Here is a 25813-nt window from a genome sequence, read left to right as displayed (position 1 = left end):
ACCTTGAGGGGAGGTCACAAAGAAGAATTCACAATGCTTGCAATGTAACAAGTACTCAATTTCTGCTCCACTGTCCCTGACTCAGGCTGAAAGACTGTCCGACCAGAGACTAGAGGGACGCATGATGTCCCTGGACCAAACAGTAAAGAAAAAACATGTGGTCCTGAGAACATGAGATAGTTTTTGTCAAATCAAGAATCTGTGGAGCTGGGAAGGTGGCTCAGTGGTAGAGTACTTGCCTTGCATGAATGAGGCCCTGGGTTCAATTCCTCAGCACCACATAAGCAGAAAGAAAAAAAAAAGGAAGTGGCACTGTGGCTCAAGTGGTAGAGCGCTAGCCTTGAGCTGAAGAGCTGAGGGACAGCGCCCAGGCCCAGAGTTCAGGCCCCATGACCGACAAAAAGAAAAGAAATTGAGTACGTAATGAGTGAATCCAAAAAAGAAAGTGGATAGGAACAAGATCCTGGAGAGCAAAGGGACAGTGCTGTTGAGAATAACTATAGCTATTAAGGAGGAAAACCTCAGAGAAAGACAAATCAAGTTGAAAGAAATAAAAAAGATCACAACAGTTTAGAATATGATAATTTGTTGAAATGAAAATAGCAGAGGAAACTGACTGAGAAGTCTTATTGGAAAAGAGGAGGAGGAATGAGATGACTGCTTAAAAAGCTAACAATTGGTGACTCAGAAGGTCAAGAAGGTGGTACCATACCCCAGATCTTCTATGATCATGTTACCAGGAAGGTAAGTTTCTTTTTTAAATTATATTTTTATCTTGAAATAGTTGTACAAAAGGGTTGCCATTGATAAAATCATTTATAAGAATAACCTATCTTCCGAATGAGTCCCAACATTTTTTAGAAAGTTCAAGTAAATTTCACCTAGCAAACTCACAGTGAGAGGACTTGTACTGTACGAGTTTCTTTTCCACCGCAAGTTCAAATATAAAACTTGCTTACTAAAAAAGGGCTATACTGAAAAAGGGGAAACCAAAAAAAAAAAAAGTGGGACATAACCTAGAAGTGTGTGTAGACAGCTTCATTATTTTTCTTTTATTTATGTATTAGTTATTCATCAAGTACTATTAATTATGTACCTAACACCTTTATGGATGCTGTAATTACATCAGTATCTCAGTCAACAAGATATACAAGATCCCTGCTCCAAGGGAGACTGAGAACCTATCGTTTGAATTTTCACCAAAAGATGAGGAAGAGAGATCAAGAGAACAGTCCAGAATAAGAAAATAGCACATGCAAAGATCCTGAGGCGTGAAATAACCTGGGACTTTGGAAAGACAGAAAGAAGATGAGAGAGACCAACAAAATGAGCAAGACTTTCTGGTAGGATGTGAGAAGTCAGGCAACGATCATAGCTAAGACCTTGAATTACTGCCTTCTTCGCAGTACAGAGCCATCAAGAGGTTAAGGAAATGTAGTTTATATTTTAAAAACAAAATCTTTGGAGAAAGAATTTGAAAAGGCTGTTCTGGGGAGAGTAGAATGGGTTATGAATTACTGCCAAAAAGCAGACTATGTGATCATTTAAGTGAGAGCTCCTCAGTGATTGGACCCAGTAAGACATGCCAGCCAATGGGCTGAAGGGACAGTTTTCCTCTCATAGTGCTAAACACATACTGCAGTAAATGTGTTAAAAAAACAAGAAAGTCAACTGGAACCCAAAGCTAGGTACCATACCGAGGTTGCTGCTCTCCAACAGGAGGCCCACATGCTCACTGTAATATATGAAACGGATTGCTGACCTCAACTTGTCATTTGGACCAGGTTATATTTATGTCCTCGCATCTTTACATAATATCAGTACAGTATCCTGAGGACAGCTGTCAGAGAATTCTGGGCATAGCAAGGTCAACTGTTTCCCGTGACATTCCTTCCCTGTTTGGAGGCTCTAAATTCCTTCCCCTTGTCAGCCCATCAGAGCTTTGTGTATCTCTGGAATTCTCCCCTTGTCTTAATTCCACAAAGCACCTTAATTGTTAACCTTAGGGCACTGGGCAGGATCTATTTTTTGGCTTCTCATTTTTTACTAAATAAAGTCCTAAACTTTTTTTCTACCTTTGTTGTGGAATTTTAGCTGCCCTGTTTGATTTAATTGCATATTTTAACCTTGTATGCATGCCTAGAAGCCTTAGGCGGTGGAAAACCTTTTACTATGTCTAATAAAGAAAATGAACACAACTGTGGAATTCAACCATAAATGTCCTCATAAGACTAGCTGATAGAGAAAAAATGAGAGCCACTCATTTTTAAGTTTCTAAAAACATTCAAAAATGTTAAATGAATAAAACAATATAATTTGTAGAACATTGAGAAAGATCTCAGGAGGCTGAGATCTGAGGATTGCAATTCAAAGCCAGCTGTGGCAAGAAAGTCCATGAAATTCTTATCTACAACAAACTACCCTAAAAAAAGCCAGAAGTAGAGCCCTGGCTCAAATGGTAGAGCACTAGCCTTGAGCAAACGAAACTCAAGGGATAAGTGCACAAGCTCTGAGTTCAAGCTCCAGGACTGGCACAAAAATAAACAAACATAAAATGTGCTGATTCAGATGGCATACCACTTTTGTTTTTATGTTTTCTCCTTTTCCTATCTGAAATCCAGATGGTAGGAGCCATATACTAAAGCTGGCAGAGGAGGAGGACAGAGAGAGGAGCAAGCCAGATTATCTCAGACACTAAGGAGCTGCTATAAAGAAACTCTGGATGTCTTATTTCAAAAGGAAAAATAAGTCTCAAGTTAAGTCATTACAAATGGCTTTTAAAGAGAGGTCTAAAGAAGAGCAGTTAAGCATTATACACAGTGTTTAAAGAAACAAAATGAATCAAAGACAAAACTAAACTTGCTAAAATAGATAAGTTATTTGCTGTAAATAAAATGTTTTATGCACATAAGATTTGAAGACAGAAATGAATAGAAAAACCCAATTTGAGTTACAGAATGAAAGATACAACATGCTATTGCATACAAAGCAGACACCATGTAAATTAAAATGAGCCTCATTCCAAAGAATGATCATTTCCGAGACTGAGGTGGAATTCTGGGGATTTCATGTAGTAGCAGTCATGGTTAGCTTCACACTGTTGACACTTTCCTATGTCAGTCCCAATGCTGACAACCTCAGCAAAGAGAAATCATTGCTCATCTAGTTCTAGCAGAGAAATCCAAGGAAGTATGCTGAATTGCCTGATGTCAGTAACATGGTGACCTTTGAAGAAACTGTGCCCAGACCTGGTCACATGCTCATCCCCATGACATGAAGGATTGGAACAATTCCACCTGAATGGCAGTCTGAATGGTTTCTCCCAGTTATGAAGGGCTTTGATAAGCATGGGGATAAAGCAGACACATGTACACACAAATTTAGCATGAGTCCTGAGTATTCTAGCAATTAGGAGACATAGGTTGTAGGCTTAGGTCCCTGATTACCAAGGCACAGGTCACTAGGCTGATATTTGACCCTTGGCTCTGAGTTTTCCAAATATTAACAAAAGGAGATTAAGTGTTAAAAAAAAGAATTGAAGTAATATACTTGAAAAGTCTCTGAAAAGTATGAAGTGATTTACAATGATGTATGATTACTCTAATATATAAATAGATTTAATTTATATAAAAGGCAGACCTTCTTTGATGCTCTATAATTCAAATCTGAAAACCTATAATTCAAATCTGCCAAACCTGTAACTAAAATCGTAAAAACATCAATTACTATGATAAGAACCTTAAAGACCAAAGGTCTTGATCATCATAGGCAATGAAGACAGTGTGACTTTGATATAATGATGTTCTAAGACTATGAATAGATTCATGTTCTCAAAAGTTACTTGTCATTCATACTTATGAAGTTCCCTATTAAAATGTAATTTTCTTACAAAATGCATTTGTGAGTTACACTTTCTACATGTTTATTTTCTATGATTTTTCCTCTAAATTTGTTTCCATTTACTTAATGACCTAGGTTAAAATTTAAATTAATTTTGAGGGATCACAAACCAGTTCTAGATTCAGCTTTATGAGATGGATGGTAAGCAGTTTTTCTGAACACTACACTAAAGTCACAATGATTTTCTATTTTTATTGTATATTTTTCAATTAAGAAAGTCAATTTCCCTAAAGGCCATCATCAGCCTAGAGTACAAAAGCATCCTAGATTCAAATGTGGACCCTAAGAAATAAACCTAAAAGCTATATTTATGTGGGTATGTGTCTATGTGTGCATGTAAAAGACAAAAATTCATATGTATGTAAGTTTAACCTCATTGATTCAATGAGAATCTCTAGATCAGCATTGTTAACCAAGTGTTTTTCTGTTAAGATGAAGAGCTCACAAGATCTTGCCTTAGCTTACCTCTAAACACAGTCTTCCAATTTCAAGCTGTCGAGTAGCTGGGATTCGAAGTGTGAGTCACTGCATGTGGCATATATTTAGAAATTAGTTACCAAAATTGAGAATTATTGGTTTATAGGATTTAAGCCCAGGTGGGCCACAGACAAATGAAACTGTGAACATGGGATAAGACTGATGGGCTGTATCAGCATTAATTCTTCATTTGTGATATGATAGTCTTGTAGGATGTTAAGTAGAGGAAAACTTGGTAATTGGTGCATAAGTCTCCTTTGTCATTTTTTACAACATGTATATCTATAGACTCTATCTCTTGTCTTAGAGAGGAGGGTTCAGGAAGTGTGATACAGGAGTGTAGCATGTATAAGGCCCTGGGTTCAATCCCAGCATTGTAAAATAACAATGATGACCATAATTATAAATATAATAAACCATAAAGTATGACTTCAACTAAAAAATGCTCATGAAATGCACTATTACTTTTTCAAGTCAAAAGTCCCTTGGTTTTTATAAAAATTCAAATTATCAGGAAAATTGAAGTACTACACAATTAAAATATATACTTTTCACCTGGATTCTGAAATCATCTTGTTGCATTTGGGTTTACTCATAAATTATATAGAGGACATAATCCAGGGATAAGGACACCCTCGCATATAAAATACAGTATTAAACATATCTATACCTACCAAAGTAATCATCTACCAAATTATCATCTAATCTATCAAAATTTCTTCAATTGTATTAAAAGTGCTTTTAAAGGCCACTTTCTCCTTTAAAGGCTTTTTATTGTAGTTATTAATGCATATTAAATATACAAATTAATGAGTTTTACTGTAATGTTTCTGCATGTATAAATATGCTATAAATGGGTGTAGCTTGTGAATTTGTTATTCAATAAATTCTGACACTGTGGAAAGAAACAATCATGTCCATCTATGTTTGTGACATAGCTCTCTTACAATATATGTTGATTTCATTTTCTGCAGATAAATACCCACGAGTGATAAAGTTGATCATACAGTAGTTATAATTTTAGTTTACTTGAGAACCCTCTATATTGTTTTCTATAATAGATGTACTGACTTCCTTTCCTATCAGCAGTGTACAAGGTTCCTTTTCCTCCATATGTTTGCCAGCATTATTTTAGTAATTTTGACTAGGGCAAAAGGCATCTCAATGTCATTTTGATGTGTAATGGTTAAACATATTGAGCATTTTTTCCTATTTATTGGCCATTTGTAATTCTTATTTTGAGAATTGTCTATACAGATAATTGATTATTTTGTTTGCTTATTTTATTTCTAGTACTAAAATTTGAACTCCAGTTCAATTTTTGCTGGTTGTTTTGGAAATAGAGTCTCAAGGAATTTTCTGCTCAGGCTGCCCTTTAACCTAGACCTTCCAAATCTCATCCTCTTGAGTAACTAGGATTACAGATATGAACCCCTGTTGCCAAACATTTTGCACAATCTGATTGGATTTTTTAGCATTAAATATACTTTATATACTCTAACAATTAATCCTTTGTCAGAAGAATAGCTGGAACAGATTTTTTTTCTAACTCTGTAAATTATTTTTTCTGTTGATTGTTTCCTTTGCTGTAGCTAAAACTTTCTTTTAATTCCATTTGTCAATTCTAACTTTTGTTTCCTGGACTACTAGAGTACTGTTTAGGAAATCATTGCCTATGCCCATAACTTGGAGAATTTCCTTAGTATTCTCTTTAAATAGGCTCAAAGTTTTGAGTTATACATTAAGGAATATGATCCATTTTCTCAATTGATTTTTGTACAAGGTAACAGATATGGGTTTAGTTTCAATTCTCTATATGAATGTACAGCTTTGCCAGGACCATTTGTTACATAGGCTTTTATTTAAAGTGTCATTGTTTCAACATCAGTCAAATACAATCAACTAAATGAATTTAATTTTCACCTATAGCATTTTTATTGGCTTTCAGTCAAATTGGTATTTGAGTTGGATTCCTTAAGTATAGATTTCTTCTTGTTTTTTTAAATAGTACTGGGGTTTTGAAGTCAGGGCCACTTTCTAGGCTGACACTCATTCACTGAGCCATGCTTCTAGCTCTTATTAAATACAAGTTATTATACTTATAAAAATACTCAATGTTTTGACATGTGACATCTAAATATTACAGGATAATGGAATCTTTGGAACATAGTATTTCATAATAAATGGAAAGAAGATATAAGGACTTTTTAACCCTAAAAAATAATCCTTAAAATAGAAATATATACACAAGCACACACTTGAAAAACATGGCAAAAATTTTCAAATGAAATTACAGAAATGCTAATTACAAATTCACATGATCCTGTTATTACTCACCTTAATGTTGTAAATACAAATATTATTACTCAAAACAAATCAAGAAAGTATTCTGAATTATTAGCCAATTTGAAAATCAACCCAGAAGTGAGTAACATGCCAGAAATTCATCAAATGTTTGAGCACAAGAAGCACTCCACATAAGCTGCCAACTATTAATAATAATGAATGATCTGGAGTTAAACACATTTATAAAAGGTTAAGAATAATGCTGCTTACATACACCCATTCTTCCCGTATGAATGTGTGGTTTCGAAAGGGTCAAAAATCATACTTACTCTCAAATATATGATGGCTTTCAAATTAGATTATAATAAGAGGAAGCAACTTTATAATCATAAAAAGAATTCTAAATTCTATGGCAATTATTGTAACAATTAAGAGTTTATTTGCCCAATCCAAAAGGTACAGTATAGGTCTTATTCAAAATCAGTCAAAGCATTATACAGCTCAGCCTTCAGCTTTATATGACTTAATTTCCTTTCCTTTTTTTTCTTAGACTTTTTGGCTACCAAGGTTCAGCATCTCTGTTCCCAAAATCCTAAATCTGAAATGTTTTGAAACTTTGTTTCAGATTCTAAAGCACTTCAGATTTTGGATTTTCAGACTGAGGATATTCAAGTGATAAAATCTATGCTAATATTCTAATTAAGTTCCTTTCCTTCTTGCAACATTATAATTATGTGCTTTGTGTTTACTGTGACTAATATTAGCAGTTCACTCCCAAATAAAAGGAACAGACAAAAAAAATCTTTTTGATCCCTAATTAATGCCCTTTGCAGAAAAATAATAATTACTAATATGAAAACATTTATTTTCATTTTCTCTGCATGAATAAAATTCCTTGTACAATTTTTACATTCTAATGTGTTTTAACACAAAACTCTTAACAAAATTCCTATTTTGACAAGTTCCTCAACTTTTACAATGAAGTTCATGGCTCCCAAATTGAGCCACTTTTGAAATTAAATAGACCAGCAATAAAACTGGTGCTTTTTAAAGTACCATGAGGTGTTTATAGAACTTTGCATTTGTTTTTCTTCATTAGTACTGTGCTTATTGTTTCCCAGATACATATTACCAAATTATTTCTAGTTATCAAAATCTGATGTTGATTTTAAATGATTTTTAGGGTTTCGTTCCCAAAGGTCTGGGTGAGAGAGTGAACACTGGTGCTGCTGATACAGTCATCTTCTGCTACTCAAAAAGTTCCAAGTGTCCCAAATATATGGGATTTAAAGGCTCTGGAAGGGTAGGGTTCTTGTGTAAACAGGAAATCCCAGCTACAGGGAGAAAACTAACTTCTGTTTTGACAGCGCAAAACCCTGTGAAGTTATTCTCCAACTGCAGACTGCCCATTTCCATTCATTCTAATAAGCCTATCTTGTTAGTCTGCTGTTGAACAACCCCATTGGTAATTTAATACAATCACGAAGGCTTTTCTTTCATTTATAAGAAGAAAACAAGATAACTGAACTGTTCAGTACAGACTGACTCAGTTTTACCCGAAAATAAAATACATCAACCATGTCAATGAAGGTAATTTGTCATCTTCTTGGCAATTGTGATGATTCTATTTTTTTGTACTCAACATTCACTGAAAAATTATATTTAAGTGTTGCTCAAATTAACAAGCAGATCAAGTATTATTTTCAAATGAAAATTGCTGGACTCAAAAATGTGACTTTTAATCATCTATTTTAGTCAAAGAGAAAAAAGTTCTTAAATTTTACTACTTTTACTTCTATTACCTAATCAGCCTTTTTTTAGCCTTTTGGTTTTCCAGACACAGGTTTTATTTTTGTTTTCTTTTTTGCAACTTATTGTAAATATGACATATGATATTTCTTAGGTCTTAAAAAAAAATCTCTTTTCAGAAAATACCTCAGAAGTCACCACACTTCCTAACATAGTCAAAAGAAATTTGATTCTGTCATGAGCTTCCTAACAAACATTCTGCTTCCTTTTGTTTTAGAACAAGTCCTGGGGCATGAATTAAGGGCTGTCCCTAAACTTTTTGCCCACAGCTAATTCTTTACCACCTAAGCCAACTTCTGGTTTTTTGATGGTTAACTGGAGTTGAGTCTGATGGACTTTCCTGTATGGACTGCTTTCAACTGTGATCCTCCGTTCTCAGCCTGAGTAGTCAGGATTACAGGCAGAGCCACTGGGTGCTCCACCTTAACAAATCTTCTGAAAGGCCCTAAGACATGCACATTTCAAAATGACTGTCATCTCTGAAGAAGCTTATCATATTGTCTTTTTTCCTTCCCTATTCCATTTACTCAGTTAAATATATTTTAAGTTATGAAACTTCTACACACTTAAAAATATTCTGGAAGATTCTATACACTCACCCAGTTAGACCAAAAGAGGATACTCATGAGAAAAACACAAAGGCACAATACCTACATGCCTCTTGATATTTATATAAAATTATATATATGTATATATGTCAAAACAGACTCTAAAATATAGGAACAAGTGATCTTTTAAAATTTTTTAAAGATTTATTTTTTGATGATTCTGTCTTCTTTTCATTGTGTATGGTGTATTTGAGTATATACTTTCATAAGGGTAGGGGTGAGTACAGAACTTGAGGGAAAATATACTTACTTTATATTTTCTATCTTGTGATCATAACATAATATCATTTTGATAGTATGGCTAAAACTCCTTATTTCAATAGTTGCTTTCTCATGGAAGTTCTCCTGGATGGATGTTTTACTATTTTGATTATGCTTTATGCCTTTATATATGAGGAATTATTTAAGATTTTCATTGAAAACAGATTCTTTCAAAATTTTCATTCACTCTTGCCACAAGTATAAAATTTGGTTGTGTTTGTTTCTTGTAAAATGCCTTATTACTTGGTCAGAGGCACCAAGCATGTCATCACTATAAAAAAAAGATATTTAGGATTAATTTTCATTCTCTACAGATGCTTACTACTGTAGTTTGTTTTTATTTTAGACTCTTTAAAGTAGTTTTTACCATCAATAAACATAAATAGCACTTCAACAAAAATCACCAAACAACAGAAAACTAGGCAAGTGTGTAAACTGGTGATTCAAGAAAAAATAGAAAAGGTCAATTAAAAATTTCCTCAACCTCAAGTATTAGAAAAAGACAAAAGTAGAAAGCATTAGTTTCACTCATAATTTTGTACATTTTAAAAATTGATAACCAATTAATAATATGATAAGAGTACTAATGGAAAACTAGATACCATACTAGCCAATGGATAATAAAAGCAGAGAGATGGAAATTCTAGGAACCAAAAAAGATGCTAGAGCTCAGTCTACTGGGAGAGAAATAAAGAATGCCTTCATCAGTAGACTAGATATATTACATTCCAATAGAAACGTTCTAAACTGAAAAGCAAAAGAGTAAAGAAAAAGAAAAAAAAAGCAAAAAAAAACCCCAAACACAAGTATTAAAAAATAGAAACAAAACTGAAGATCCTAAAATTGTGCTACAACTACAAAAGATGCAACATATACATTTTAAAAAAGAAAGTAGAAAACAAGAAAATTTTAAAACTAAGCATTTACCCAAAATTAATGTTAGATGTCAAACTATAAAAGTAGCAAAATAAAAGAACACGAGACAGGATAAATTCCAGAAACTATACGTGGATGTGGTATATCTAAACTGCACAAAATAAAAGATAAAGAAAAACATTTTGAAGGAAGTCAGAGGAAGAAAATGACTTACCTTCAGAAGAATAAAGAAATGCATTATATCTGATTTCCCCTTACTTATCATGCAAGCAAGAAAGTGAAGTCAAATAATGAAAGTTTTGAGATAAAAAAAAAAAAAAAAACCTTAGAATTCTGTATCTTGCAGAGGTATTCTTCAAAACAAAAAGATAAGCCAGGGATGATTACACGTACCTTTATTACCAGCACTCAGGAGGCTAAACAAACCAACCTGAGCTATACAGTGAGGCTCTTTCTTAAACACACACACACACACACACACACACACACACAGAGAGAGAGAGAGAGAGAGAGAGAGAGAAAAGGAAAAAAGAAAAGAAAAGATCTTCTTTGCAACTAGAAATGAAGGGTATTTGTTTCCTTTATACATGACACAAGAAAAGTTAAAAGAAGCTCTTCCTAAAGAAGGAAATTTATATAGGCTAAAAGAACTCAAACCTAATGTTCCTCCCCTGCGGTATAAGCCCTGTTTTCACTGTAGTTGATTCAGGTGCCCTGCATCTTGTATATACGTTTTTCTAATTTGGGGAGGGGAAGGGAAAAAACAAAATGCTTAAATAGAGATACAGGTTGACCCACTGTAACCATGAGATGTACAAGACACTATGTTGAAAATGAACTTTACAACTTTGATGGTGGGGGGCGGGGGGGATAGTTGGGGAGGTGGAGACGGAAGGTATGGCAGGGGAAAGACAAAGGATGAGGCAACAATGCTCGATAGGAAATGTATTCATTACCTTACTCATGTAACTGTAACCCTTCTGAACAGTATTTTTTTCTGTACAGTATTTTTATAATAAAAATGTATTTAAAAAAAGAACTCAAACCTAGATAAAAACTGAAGGAGAATTTTTAAAGGAATAAGTGAAAGTAAATATAATTTTATTGTTAACATTCTTAATTCACCTGACAGACAGCAACTTGTTGAAAATAATAATTGTAACAATGGATTTGGTTATATATGCTTATACACAAGTGAAATTAAAAATCATGAATAATTCAAAGGATAGAGGGGAAGAATTAGAAATATTTTGTTACTATAGACTATATGCACTGATTGTGAAGTAGTTTAGTTTTGTCTTTTAAATGGAGCTGGACTGACTGTAAATATAAATTCCAAAGTCAAAGGAAAAACAACAAAAACTAATAAAAGAATTATATACTAAGAATGAATAGAACTGAAATTTAAAAAACAAGACTATAAAGAAACATTCATGCATAGTAAAATGCTATAGATAAAAATAATACACAACTCTCAGTAGAGGACAGAATATTATAGACCCATGGAATACTAACATATAGAAATATATAGAAATATGTATAGCTATGAATCAATAGACAAACATCAAACTGTTAATAATGGAATGAGATTCAGATGAATGGAAATGGGATAATTAACTCCAATATTATTCAAAGTTATTTATATATATATAGATTTAATGAAAATATCTAGATTTATTATTTATACAATTTTTTCCAATAACTTTTTAAACTTTTTATTTTATTGTAAAGATGCTGTACAGAGGGGTTACATTTACATGAGTAAGGTACATTTCTCATTGAACATTATTACCCACTCCACTGTTGTTCTCCCACTATCCCTTCCCTCTCCGAACTCCTCCCCCAACCCCACAAAGTTGTGAAGTTCATTTCTGATATAGTGTCCTGTTAATATCATTGTTGTAACAGGTCATCTTTTGTACTTCTTTCAGCATTTTGTTATTTCCCTTCCCTTCCCCCAATCAGATAAATGCACATACAAGATGGAGGGTACCAGAATCAAAGACAGAGAGATAGCCAGGGATAAACCAATGGAAAAGAAAAATGAAATAAATTAAGAAAGAACTAGATATAATACATTGGTGACATCAAGGTTGACAACTAAGCAAAACAAAACAAAACAAAAACAAAAACAAAAAAGACCTGCTGTTTCCATGTCTTGGAGTTCATTTCAATTAGCATCATTTTGTATGGTCACATGTTCAGAGCTGAGCTATTATGATTCTGTCAGGACTAACCTAGGTGTCTACTAATTATTACAAGTGAGGGAAACCATAGAGGCTATGTTTCTTTGGGTCTGGCTTACTTCACTTAATATTTTTTCCAAGTCTTTCCATTTCCTCCATTTCCTTACAAAAGGGGCAAAGTCTTTCTTTCTGATAGAAGCATAAAATTCCATTGTGTAAATATACCACATTTTCTTTTCTTTTCTTTTTTTTTTTTTGGGTCCGGTCGTGGGGCCTGAACTCTGGGCCTGGGCGCTGTCCCTCAGCTCTTCAGCTCAAGGCTAGCGCTCTACCACTTGAGCCACAGCACCACTTCCGGCTTTTTTCTTTTTGCTTATATGGTGCTGAGGAATCGAGCCCAGGGCCTCAAGCATGCAAGGCAAGCGCTCTACCACTGAGCCACCTTCCCAGCCCCGTATACCACATTTTCTTGATCCATTAATCTATTGAAGGACATCTGTGTTGGTTCCATATCTTAGCTATGATAAATAATGCTGCAATGAACATAGTTGTGCTGGTAGCTTCAGTGTGGCTTAGTCTGAGACCATTTGGATAAATGCCCAGGAGTGGGATTGTTGGATCATAGGAGAGTTCTATGTTTAGTCATTTGAGGAATCTCCATTCTGCCTTCCAGAGTGGTTGAACCAACTTACCTTCCCACCAACAGTATAGTAGTATTTCCTTTTGGCCACATCTATGCCAGCATCTGTTATTATTTGTTTTCTTGATAATGGCCATTCTAACTGGGGTGAAGTAAAATCTCAATATGGTTTTGATTTGCATTTTTTTTATGGCCAGCGACACTGAGTATTTCTTCATGTGTCTACTGGCCATTCTTATTTCCTCTCCAGAGAAGTCTCTTTTTAATTCTTTAGCCCACTTATTAGTGGGGTGGCTTTTTCTCTGGGGATTTGTTATTGGGAGGGTTAATTTTTTGAGCTCTAGTTATATTTTTGATATGAGACCCTTGTCTGTTGTATAGCTAGTGAAGATCTTCTCCCAGTCTGCAGGCTTTCTATTTATCTTGCTAGCAATGTCCTTTGCCATGCAGAAGCTCTACAATTTCATGCAATCCCATTTGTTCAACCTTTCTTTGATTTGTTGTGTTTCTGGATCTTTATTTAGGATGTTTCAGCCTGTGCTAAGGAACCCTACCATATCCCCTATCCCTTCCTGTAATATTTTCAGGGTCTCTGTTTTTACCTTGAGGCTTTGATCCATTTGTGTTGATTTTGATGCAGGGTAATATATAAGGATCTAACTTCAATTTTCTACATGTGTGTAGTCAATTCTGCCAACACCATTTATTGAAGAGACTGTCTTTCTTCCATCTGATAATTTTGATTCCCTTTTTGAAGATTAGGTGGCCACAGGTCTGTGGGACCATGTCTGGATCTTCAATTCTATTGGTCCTCTTGCCTGTTCATGTGCCAATACCAAGCTGTTTTTATAACTACAGCTTGACAACAAAGTTTGAAGTTTTGATATTGATATTCCTACAGCACTGTTCTTCCTGTTTCTGCTATTTGGGATCTTCTATTGTTCCATATGAATTTTTGGATTGTTTCTTCTATTTCACACTTTTTAAATGGAAACAAAAAAGAAAGACCGCTATACTTTGCACAAAACCAACAAAGTGTTTTCTAGCTTTCTTTAATCATTGAAAGGTTTTCAACCAAATAACTTCAGATAGGAACTTGAAATCACTATTAACAGTTTTACTTTTAATTTCAATTAATGATTGGTTTGATTTATAAAGGTACTTTTAGAAGTAGCTTAGCTTGACCGAACAAATCCAATGATCAAATAACTTTCTGGACTTAAGGAAGTTTAGAGACATACAGAGCTTCCCTTTCATTTTAAATATGAGGAAAATGAGAACAAAGAAACTTGTCTGTTTTAGTCAGAAAATTAATTACACTCCTAGTTCAGACCTCTAGGAAGTTCAATTTATCTCATTCCAAGTATTTTGTAAATATCATCTGTGCTTCTCAAGTGATTTTGGCAGCTTTTCATTTTCCAATCCCATTTCCAAATTATCTGATTAGAAAGTATTTCTTATTTATGTACTGGATCCAGTAAGAAAAATTTAGCATGGTCAAGGAATTTAGAACTTTCTCTTATCTAGTATTTTTTATCTTTAAAAAAAAAACAGCTTAAGTAACTTTCTATACACAATGAGCCAGACACTAATATTGACAGTGAAACCTAGCTATCTTAACACCTAGGAGACTGCTCTATATTTTATAATCATTTTACAGAATGAATACCCACTGACTAGCAAGATGACTTCGAGTAAGTCATTACATTCTTGTAAAATTTCCTGCCTCTTATCATGAGTCTGAATTTTTTTAATTGTTATTGTAAAGATGATGTACAGAGGGGTTACAGTTACAAAAGTCAGGTAGTAAGTACATTTCTTTTTGAACTGTAAACTTTTTCCTTGCTTTCCTCCAGTTTTTCCCTCCTGACACCCCCTACATGTTGTATAGTTCAATTTCAACATAGTGTTTAGTGAGAATCATTGCTGCATTTGTTCATCCTTTGTCCTATTATTTCTGAGCCCTCCTTGCCCTCCCCAAAACAGGTAAGCTTACATACAAGACAAAAGTTACAGAAAACAAAAACAGCAACAAAGTATGAAAAAATAGCAAAAAAAAACCCCTCTGTTTCCATTTTTTGGAGTTGATTTTAATAAACATCATTTTTTATGATCAAATGCACATACCAATTGAGCTTTTGGGATCCTCTCCTAAGAATATCCTCCTTTAGGAGGCTGCAATGCTTGGTAAGAAATGTATGCATTATCCTGCCAATGTAATTGTAACCCCTCTGTACAGTATGTTCTCAAATAAAATAAAATAAAATTAAAAAAAAAAGAATATCCTCCTTTAGTCTCATTGTGTGAATGTCTAGAATCCTCTATAATTTCTCATGTCTACATATATTTTTTGTCCTTTACCATCCAGCATGCTTACTTGTAGATTTATAGGCTCATGACACCTATGTTTCTTTGGGTCTGGTTTACTTGGACTAAATAATGGATCCCAGAGGTAAGGAACACTACAGTTCGACCCTATGAGCAGTTTTTTTAAGCTATACAAAACAAGCATCAGAAAAGAATGAAACAAACTACCCTATTATCCAGGAATTCCACTCCTGGCATTTACCCAAAAGATCACAAACAAGGAAACAGCAAAGCCATCAGCACAACTATGTTCATTGCAGCACTATTCACTATAGCCAACGTATGGAATCAGCCATGATGACCCTCATTGGATGACTGGATTAAGCAAATGTGGTATACTGGCACAATGAAATTTACTCATCTATTTGAAAGAATGATATTGTACCATTTGTAAAGGAAAGAAAAGATCTGGAAAAATTATGTTAAGCGAAGTAAGTAGGTCTAGAGAGACAAAGAAGGCATGTTTTCCCTCATATGTAAAAGCAAGACTTAGCTTATAAACTTGTAAGTAAATATGCTGGGTGGTATGCAGGTGTATACAAATGTATTAACTGAAATATTATAGATTCAAGTGAGATCTCAAATAGTATAATTTCTTATAAAAGCAAAAGTAAAGTTCAGCACAATAAAACACCAGGAAGCTGGTACTAGAAGGTGCAGTCAAGAGAAAAAGGGTAGAGAAGAAGAGGGAGAGAATGCAGACAAGAATCTAATGAATATCCTACAAAATTAAGAAGAGTAAGGGAAGGGGCTGGAAAGGTAGCTCAGTGGTAGAGTGCTTGCCTTGCATGCATGAGGCCCTGGGTTCGATTCCTCAGCACCACATAAGCAGAAAAAGCCGGAAGTGGTGCTGTGGCTCAAATGGTAGAGTGCTAGCCTTGAGCTGAAAAGATGAGGGACAGCGCCCAGGCCCTGAGTTCAGGCCCCGTGACCAGCAAAAAAAAAACAAAAAAACAAAAAAACAAAAAAGAAGAGTAAGGGAAGGAGTGGGTAGGAGAGGGATGGGTAAAAATGTTGAAAGGAGTGACATGGATCAAGATATATAGTATTCATAAGCTGATAAATGTCAACTCTTTTGAACAACTACTTAAAGATAATAAAAGAAAAAAATTGAAAAGAATGAAATACAGGAATTCCTTAGGCAGATAAAACTAGCTAGTGACTCTAAGATTTTAGATTTAGGAACATTGTTCAAGTGGTAGAGCACCTGTCTAGCAAGGGCAAGGTCCTAAGTTCAAATTACAGTACTGAAAAAAAAAATTCAGTTAGGTTCCTCAAATCATCCAAAATGAACATAAAATTACAGATGCCAAAATTGCATACTCATTATAGGATTTCTAAGAAATTAATTTTTCATGAACCTTTTGTTTTCAACACTTAATGTGCTGACAATACTTTTACCAGACATATATGACTAAATAACAAGTCATATACATCACATATGTGACTAAGGCCAGAAGATGATTTTCCTTAAAACAACATTCAACAATGATAATCGTTAAAAACAAAAGAACAATAAAGTCTAAGTCTGATTCAGATGGATTTGAGCATATAATAGCATGAATGCAGTCAACTTTTCTAAAAAATCATCATTCCTCAGCTCATATTTTACAATCAAGCAGCACTTACAAACACACATCATTAATATAATTATTCAGATCATTTAGAGAAAACTTAGGTCTACTCTGTACCCTTCATAACTTCAGGATAAAGGAAACTCTAAAGTTTTTTCACATTAAATTTATCTGATGTTTTTCCTTGAGATAAATCAATACATAAATGTAGTATTTTCCAGTCTATAATCTGTCTTTCCAATCTCCGTACCCTAAAAACTATATATTTTCAAATAGGGCATGTGTTTCTGAATCTAAGAAGAGATTCAGGTCTTATCTCTACCCCATCAGTGTATGCTGATCTCATCGAACTAAGCTTTATTCTTTGACATTCTCAATGGACTTCTATAAATTGTAGACTGAGACAGCTCTCCAGTGAAATGTGTTTTAAGTCTAAATTTCCATAAAGTCAACAGTTTGAAAAAAGATTTGCCTATCTAGGTCCCCACGAGTATCCTAAAAACAAGGTTGGGAAAGGAGTCTGTCTGGAGATCAGGAGGACAGGAAAAAAAGATTGGTCTTTGTCCTTCTTTTCCAAGCTGGTTGGGGGTAGAAATAAAAAAGGAGACAACCATAATCCTTGCTGGCTTTAGAGAACATGAGAACAGAAATGATTTGAATCCCATTTCTCAGATAAGGTATAAAGAAATAGAAATTCGGATAGGTTAAGTCTACCATTCCTGTGCCATCTGACCAGCAAGATACTCCAGGGGTTAGAGGATATAGGTCAAGAGAGACACATGGAAAACCCAGTTCATGATGATTACAACTAAGTAAAACGGTGCATATTTGGAAGGATGTCATGTACTTACTGATAAACTTGTTTTGCATAGTCTCCAACAGAGCTTGGTGAGCATCTTCAGCTTGTAAAGCATGTGAACATTCTCTAGCCAGTATGGTGCGCACTAGATGCTCTCCACATCCTAGAAGTCCAAGGAAACCAACAACAGTTGAGGAAAAGCAATATTGAACACTGCTGCCTCATTAGTACTAAAATACCCTGAAAAATAGCAGAACAACCCACTGAGAGATGAAGTGGCCTCTATGAGCCAATCTGGTTAAATTTAGTAATGAGATCCAGTAGAAAATTTTAAAACGTTTAACTGTCTAACCTCAAAAAAGAAATCATGGGAATAAAAGGAAACTCTCTTCATAGGAGTAATTTACATTAATAGGAATGTACAAACATACTAACGCATTCCCATTCCTAGGTGACTGCAAATGACCCATTTTCATATTTCTTGATTTGTTTGCATTCCATTGACTTTAGTCTCCCAGTCAGTAAATGGCCATCTGTGGCCATCAGTCATTTTCAATATTACATCCCACCTGTCTAGGATAAGGGAGAGAGGCAGGCAGCAGCTAGGAGCAGCCTAACTCTTCCCTGCCCTATTTTTCATCACAATACCATCTCATATTAACACCTGTAGAGTAACAAAATAGCACTTATCTCATCCTCTTACAGTGATGTCCATACCTTAGAGAGATAAGTACTCTATGCAATTCTAAAAAGAGCAAACTCTACCCTGATATGCACTTGGACCGCTGGAGAATACTAAGGAGAGGCTTAAAAACAACATAGAATTCTAATACTACCTGCAAAGGTACAGACAAAGAAAATATAATTTACAAACTAAGATTCTCTAATAAAGTATTTGTGAAGAGCCTTCTTTTCTTCTAGAAATACAAAAATTTTAAAGCCTACATTGAAAAAAACACTGGAGGAAAAACTTTCAAAAAATAACATGGCATATCACATGGAATCAAATTCACTACTTAAAATGTCAGTGTCATCTCACCAAGACAAGAGCAGTGGATGTACAAGATCTCCATCAAAATTCCTTTCATGTAAAATAGTTGACTATTATAAATAACTCCTGCCTAAAATACTACTTACTTATCTGTAAACTAAGCCCTCCATTAATTTATAAAACAAGTAAAGGGAACTAAACAATCTAAGCATCCAAGAAGCCTAAAAAGGAAGTATGTCTAACTCTTATCAAAAAATATCGCAGCAAAAGAAAGAATTGTCTCCAGGAACTACTCAGATCCCAAATAGGATAGGGACAATGTAGCCTTTTCCCAAGTCATTGATCTTGCACATGTTCTTTGCAATCAAAATGTGGATTAAGAATGCTAAACAAAACAGCCTCTTTTAAATAGTGGCTAATATTTTCTGACAGTGCTGGGGAATCTAACCCAGAGCCTCATGCTAGCATCCTAAGCTATACTTCTAGCCCCCTTCACATTTTTAAGTTTATAAGATTAAAAGAAACACAAATTGATATGATGCCTACATAATCTATTTAGATAGTACTATGTGATTTACAGTATTAGGCACTAATAACAAATCTCCCCATGAGATATAATCTGTAATTGTTAAGTAGCAATAGTACTTTTCATTTTTTTGCTTCATACATAACCTACTCCTCCCCTCTTCTATTTATTTCCTTCCTTGTATATGCATGCACATATATGGTTATATATTATACATACATATACAATACATACTCACTGCTAAAAATATGAACAGTTCACAAAAATGTGAGCATTCTGGCTGAGGGGTATGGCTCAACTAGTAGAATGCCAGCCTAGCAAGCAAAAGACCCTGAGTTCACAAAGGAGGAGGCTACAATGCTTGATAAGAAATGTACTCATGATCTTGCCCATGTAATTGTAACCCCTCTGTACAGTATTTTCACAATAAAAAAAAGAAAAAAAATTGTCAAAAAAGACCCTGAGTTCAAACCTAAACACCACCACACAAAAAAAGTGATTTTTTAAGTCACCTGACATTCTGCCAGAAAAAACAGCTCTGTGTTTTTAATAGTGTAAATACAAATAGCCTTTAAAAGTTAAGTGTGAATATCTCCACACATTAGGTGAAGCTCTAATATGTAATTTAATATTTAACTTCCACAGTAAGATTATAGTAATTTTGATTTTGTCCATTTTTGCAATATTATTTTTATAAACAAGAAAAATGACAAGTAGCAAAAAATAGTTTGACTTTATGTATGAACATTATTAAGTTCATGAAACTCCATAAAATTTAATTCCCTTTGTGTATACACATTTGATGTTGAACACTGAAATGGTATACTTTAGAACAATAATAATTGTTAGGAAATTGACATACCATAAGGTAAACGAATGTTCACAAAGGTTATATATACATGCTTCAAGTCAAAGAGCTAAACCGCATGAAATTATTATTACACCAAAAATATACAATGAATGTCAGGAAGACTTATCCCTCTGTTGTTCTATGGAACTATGCCGATTGATTTTTATTAAGGAACTCTTAAAATTATGTATGTTCTCTGATATATATTACCTTTAACATAAGGACTATAATCCCCAAAGCTTGTTTCCTACAGGTTCCAATCAAATAAAATCTGTCTTTTGTGGTTTTGCCAACAAAATTCTAAGGTTGCTTAGAATATGCTACCATCAAGTCAAAGTGTATCTCAAAGGCATCCAGGTCCGTGCATTAAGTCCTTCACTGCATTCTCTTTTTGTTCTTACTATATAAAGTAAGAATGTGTGTGATCTTAGATCTTAGCAAAACATGTAGATTGCACATAATAAAAACTTGACAACAAATCTAGAACAAAAAGTTCTAAAAGAACTTAGAAAGCTAGTTACTTATTTACCATGACTAAAAATGCCAAATAAGAGAAAATGAATGACAGGAATGTAAAACTGGTCTGATCACTAGTGGGAGGGGAGAGGGACAACTGATCGGTGAAGAAGGGTGAATATAATCGAAACACTTTATATACTTATGCAAAAATGGAACAATAACATTTGTTGACATTGGATTGGGAAGGGTGGGGGGACAAGAGAGTGGGTCGGATCGAGGTACATTGTATGCACATATAGACATGCCAAAATGAAACCCCTGGACCACCCACCTTGGGTGGGGGAAATGAATTATAAATGGCCTGACACATATAGCAAATTCATGCCTTACGCTTTTAAAAGCATTAGTCATGTTTAGAGGATGCTATGTTTAAAACTAATAAAGGGCCAGGCACTGTGGTACAAACTAGAAATCCCAGCAACTCAGCAGGTACAGATCTGAAGGATCATACTTGGAGACCAATCCAAACTAAAAGCAAGACTTCACCTCAACAAAGAGGTGGCACACAACCTGTAACCCCAGTTAGCCTTCAAGTATAGATATAAAGACTGTAGTTTGAGGCTGATGAGCAAAAAAAAGTATCCTAGCTGAAAGAATAACTAAAGTAACAGGAATAATATGTATAGTTCAAATGTTATAGCCCTTCAAGCATGAATCTTTGAGTTCAAATTTCAGTATTACCAAAAAAGAAAAAAAAAACTCTCAAGAATTTCTCTATTCTTCCCATAGGAACTTCTGATGGGAACTGCATAGTAAGATTACCAAACAGTTTATGAAAGGAAATACTCTGTTATAGAACTAGCCCAGGTACTATATAAGGGAGAAACTAACACAATTAGAATAAAATATAATCTGTAATAATTATTCATCTGTAGAAGTTATAATCTACTGATTAATTTAGGTAACAAACATCAGTGACTGCTAATATTATAAAAAGATAAAATCAAGTGTTATATGTTCTTGATTAAACTAAACTTATATATTCTTGTCCTTTACCAAAAGAATTGTATTTGGATCTCATCAATCTTCTAAATTCTTTGATCAATTTCCAGAAATACAGAGCATCAAAAACACCTACAGTCAACACTATACTTAATGATGAGAGACTGAATTTTTTTTCCCTAAAATCAGAACAAGGCAATGATGTCTGTTTACATCACTTCTCTTCAGCAGTGTACAGATGTTCAAACCATTGCAGCAAAGCAAGATAAAGAAATGAAAGAAAGACAAAGAAAGAAAATCACAAAAGACAAAAGAAAAACCTCCCTATTTATAGATAACTGTCTATGTAGAAAATCCCTGGGAATCAACTACTAACTACTAGAGATGTCTCTACATTCTTCCTATCCTATTCTTCCTGTCCTTTCTCTAGGACAAAGATAGTCTGTACATACCTGCCTGATACTTAACCAGGCTCCAAAATGTGGTTCTACTTGTCATTTCTTCCCCTACCCCTGAATGTAGCAAGCAAGTATCAGATTTTCCTGCAGCTCAAGAGAGAGCATTGAAATATATACTAGTGTAAAAATAATGATAAGGAGCCCTAAAGGGTAACATGAGAATGTCCAATGCACTAATAAGCTCTTTGGAAGAGAGAGGAAAAGTGCCCCTAGAGAAACATGGCCATACTGTGACCAAGTGATATACACATGAACGTGAAGGCTTCTCTGCTAAGGAAGACTGACAGAAAAGAAAACCTGGGTACCAGACAGCATTACTGAGTAGCCTAACTAGTCCCAGTCTCCTTTGCTAAGAAAATTCTTTGTAAGAAAATTCTTACCATGCCTAAGACAAAATTATCACTGAATAATTGTTGAGCAGACAGGCCAGTAGCATTAAGTACTGTACTGTGGTACCATCAGTATCTTGATTCATTTTCAGAACTTTTTTCCTTTCCAAACTGAAACTTTCCATCCATTAAACACTAGTTTCTCATTTCCCTCTTCCCCATCCCTGACAATCCACATTCTTGGTCTCTATGAATTTGACTACTTTAGCTAGGTATTTAATATAAGGAATTATGTAATATTTGTCCTTTGAGTTTGGTTTATTTAATTTAGTGATATTTGTCTTCAGAGCTTATCCATGATGCAACATGTATGTCCAAATTTTCTTCTTTTTTAAGGCTGAATATTTCATGGTAGGTAGAAAACATGCACACTTTATCCATTCATCTTTCAGTAGATATTTAGGGACAAATGCACATATAGAGTGCTTAGCTGATGAAAAATAAATAGCTCAGAAAACTTTACACTAAATGAAGATGACTAAATACTTTGCCAAACTGAAACATGCATCTCTGTGTTGTTACAAATGTAATTTCTGATATGCTCATATGGATGTATTTAGCAGATACTACTTGCAACAACACATCAAAAAGATTACTTGGTCTGAGAACATGTATATAGTTTTTACAGTCAGGAACCCCTTATTTAATTACTTCTAACAATTGTATTTCTTTTTAATTCATGTGTTTTAAAGCCGAATAACTTTGTTAAAAGTACTTTTTGTTGTCTAAAAGAGGAACTTACAGATTTAGAGTCTTTTATCCATCTAAAGAATGACTTCTTCAAGAGTCACTTTTTAAGGGAGGTCATCTTTGGAACATCTGTTTGTGGGTTTGCTCAGAACCCAGAAAACAAGTTGGCAAAACTCTAAGGAAAGTAAATGACTTACTAGAGTATCTCTGTTTCCCCCTCATCTAACAATAGCATCATTTTACTAGTGACTATATGGATGCATATTACAAAATCTTCTATGTCTCCAACAAAAAAATAAGTCTGAGGTTCCTGAGCTAAGCTTCAGAAATAGAATTAACAAATAGCATGGCTTTTATACTCTATTTTGTTCAATTCACTCATTGATTCTCTCTTTCTTCCTCTCTCTCTCCTCTCTCTCTCTCTCTCTCTCTCTCTCTCTCTCTCTCTCTCTCTCTCTCACACACACACACACACACACACACACACACACACACACACACACACACACCTTTAAGGTGGTGCTTAGCACTTATTTATTCCCTTTGTAATTTACCCAATTTCTTTTTTATCAGAGCTGAGGAACAAAGGTGCTCTTGCATTGAGCTAAATCTCCAAACCCCTGATTTCTTTTAATAAATAGGTAACTTATTTTCAACAGGTTCACTGCTCACTGTGAGTATAGCACTTATGCATTCACAATACTTTGTCTTAAGACAGTAATGGGTAGAGCAGGGTCTCCCATACTGGACTTGGTCCCATTCCCTTGTCTGTATGTAGACTGTGTAAGATGGTAAGAGTGAACTAAACAACTACTACAGGGTTTTATTCCACTTGGTCTTCAAAACAAAGTCAGTTCTCTGCTTCAGTTCTAATGACAGAGCCCTCAAATTAAAATAAATAGTAATATATTGGTATATCATATTTTCTTTCCAAAACATACAACATAATAAACTAAAAATCATTTACAAAACTGATGGAAAAACATAAAAATCTAGCATTTGTGTGTGTGTGTGTGTGTGTGTGTGTGTGTGCGCATGTGCATGTGTGTGTGTGTGTTTGTGTGTATGTGTGTGTATGTATGTGTGTGTGTACTGGCCCTTGAACTCAGGGCATCTCAATCTCAGTCAGCAATGAGCATTGCTGGAGCTTAGCCACTTGAGCTACACCTCCAGTTCCAAGTGTATGTGTGCCGAGCCAGTTTCAAACCACGATCCTTAGATCTCAGCCTCCTGAGTAGCTCAGATTACATGTATGAGCAATTGGGACCCAGCAACATTTATCATTGATTATTTTCAATTGTATGTATCCTTATCTTATATGTATGTGTGTATATTTATTTATTTATTTATTTATTTATTTATTTATATCAGTAGCAGCAGTGGTGATATTTTTGTTTTTCTAAATATTGAGGGTTTAGTTTAGGGCCTCAGGATTGTTAGGCAAGTGCTCTACCACTTGAGCCATGCCCCTAGTATAGCAGAATTGGTGGTACAAGTCACATTATTACAAAAAGAAAATTTTTAACTCTTTTAAATTTTCCATGAACTAATTTTTTTTACTCTTTCACATTTTCCATATTTTAATGTAGTGTTGAAATAACTAAGAACAAATGACATTACAGTTTTTAGGAATAACTCATAATCTCACAGATCTTTCTCTCCCATAGCAGCCTTTATGTCTTCTATAAACCATTACAACCTCAATTCTAATTCACAGAACCCTAGAGGGAGGGAAAAGTGAAGTTGCACACATAGGAAAGATATAGCCCACATTCCTAGGTGGCCTGCACATAAGAGTACAGGAACAGCAGCAACAAAAGCTCACATTCAGTTAGTACAACTGGCACACCACACATCTCCAAGGATTACTGATGATTTTGAAGTATTTATGTCATCTTATAAATGCTGCCATTCACTCTCACTGTGGCTAGTGGGCATCTGAAAAAATCTTTCAACACATCTCCTGTTAGAAGTCCATGGGGACAGATAAGTAATGAGAAAAGGGCTTTCCAAATTTAAAAGGAAACATTTGGTACTTCAGTTTCCAGTATTGCAACATCTCTTTTTCAACAAAGGAATTTATTACACAGTACGTCACCTTTTCCCTGTTGGAGGATTTACTGCCAATTTTGGAGTTGGGTTACTTCTGGTTTTCAAGCCTGTCTTGTGAAATTAAAGAGAGGGCTGCCTTAAAAGTGATAGAACACACATGATTTCAGTCTTCACAGTGTCCCCATGGTTATCAAACCTGGAACCTATTACATACAAGAAGAAAACATACAGAGTTTTATAAAGAGATGGAATAAGTGGTGAAGATGTCTAATCAAGTCAAGCCCAGAGGTTACTGCTCACCAAGCCACATTCAGTGTTTCTCAAGGACCGATTCCTAAAGATGAATCTTAGAACCATACTACTTCAATCAGGACATAAGACCATCTTCACAAATTTACTGTAAAGCCACAGAGAGAGGAACCATAGGATTACAGAATCTGAAATGAGTCATTTAGAATCTATATTCCTTGTCTTCTTTACTTCAAAAATCAGACAACTTAGCTTAAATGGCTTTAAATGCCTCACAAGACAAAATGCTTATACTTGGAAATACTATTAGAACTCTAATAACTTTCTGGTTAAAATTTAAAGTCTTGCAATGGAAATGGACAGA

General features: G+C 34.6%; 1 protein-coding gene across 3 annotated transcripts in view; it reads right to left on the bottom strand.

Annotated features, from left to right (window-relative positions):
- The window catches only part of Tasp1 (taspase 1), a 199189-nt gene that overhangs the window by 55155 nt on the left and 118221 nt on the right, over nt 1-25813 (bottom strand). For all 3 annotated transcript variants that reach the window (XM_070006733.1, XM_070006734.1, XM_070006735.1), the window contains one exon: nt 17836-17946. In XM_070006733.1, coding sequence (XP_069862834.1) covers nt 17836-17946 — 111 coding nt within the window. The remainder of the gene's footprint in view (nt 1-17835; nt 17947-25813) is intronic.

The sequence above is a fragment of the Dipodomys merriami genome, unplaced genomic scaffold (genome assembly GCF_024711535.1).
Source record: "Dipodomys merriami isolate MVZ:Mamm:240054 unplaced genomic scaffold, mDipMer1.0.p SCAF_7, whole genome shotgun sequence".
Lineage (NCBI taxonomy): Eukaryota > Metazoa > Chordata > Mammalia > Rodentia > Heteromyidae > Dipodomys > Dipodomys merriami.
Note: the sequence above shows the minus strand (reverse complement) of the source record. Positions and strands in the feature narration are given on the sequence as shown.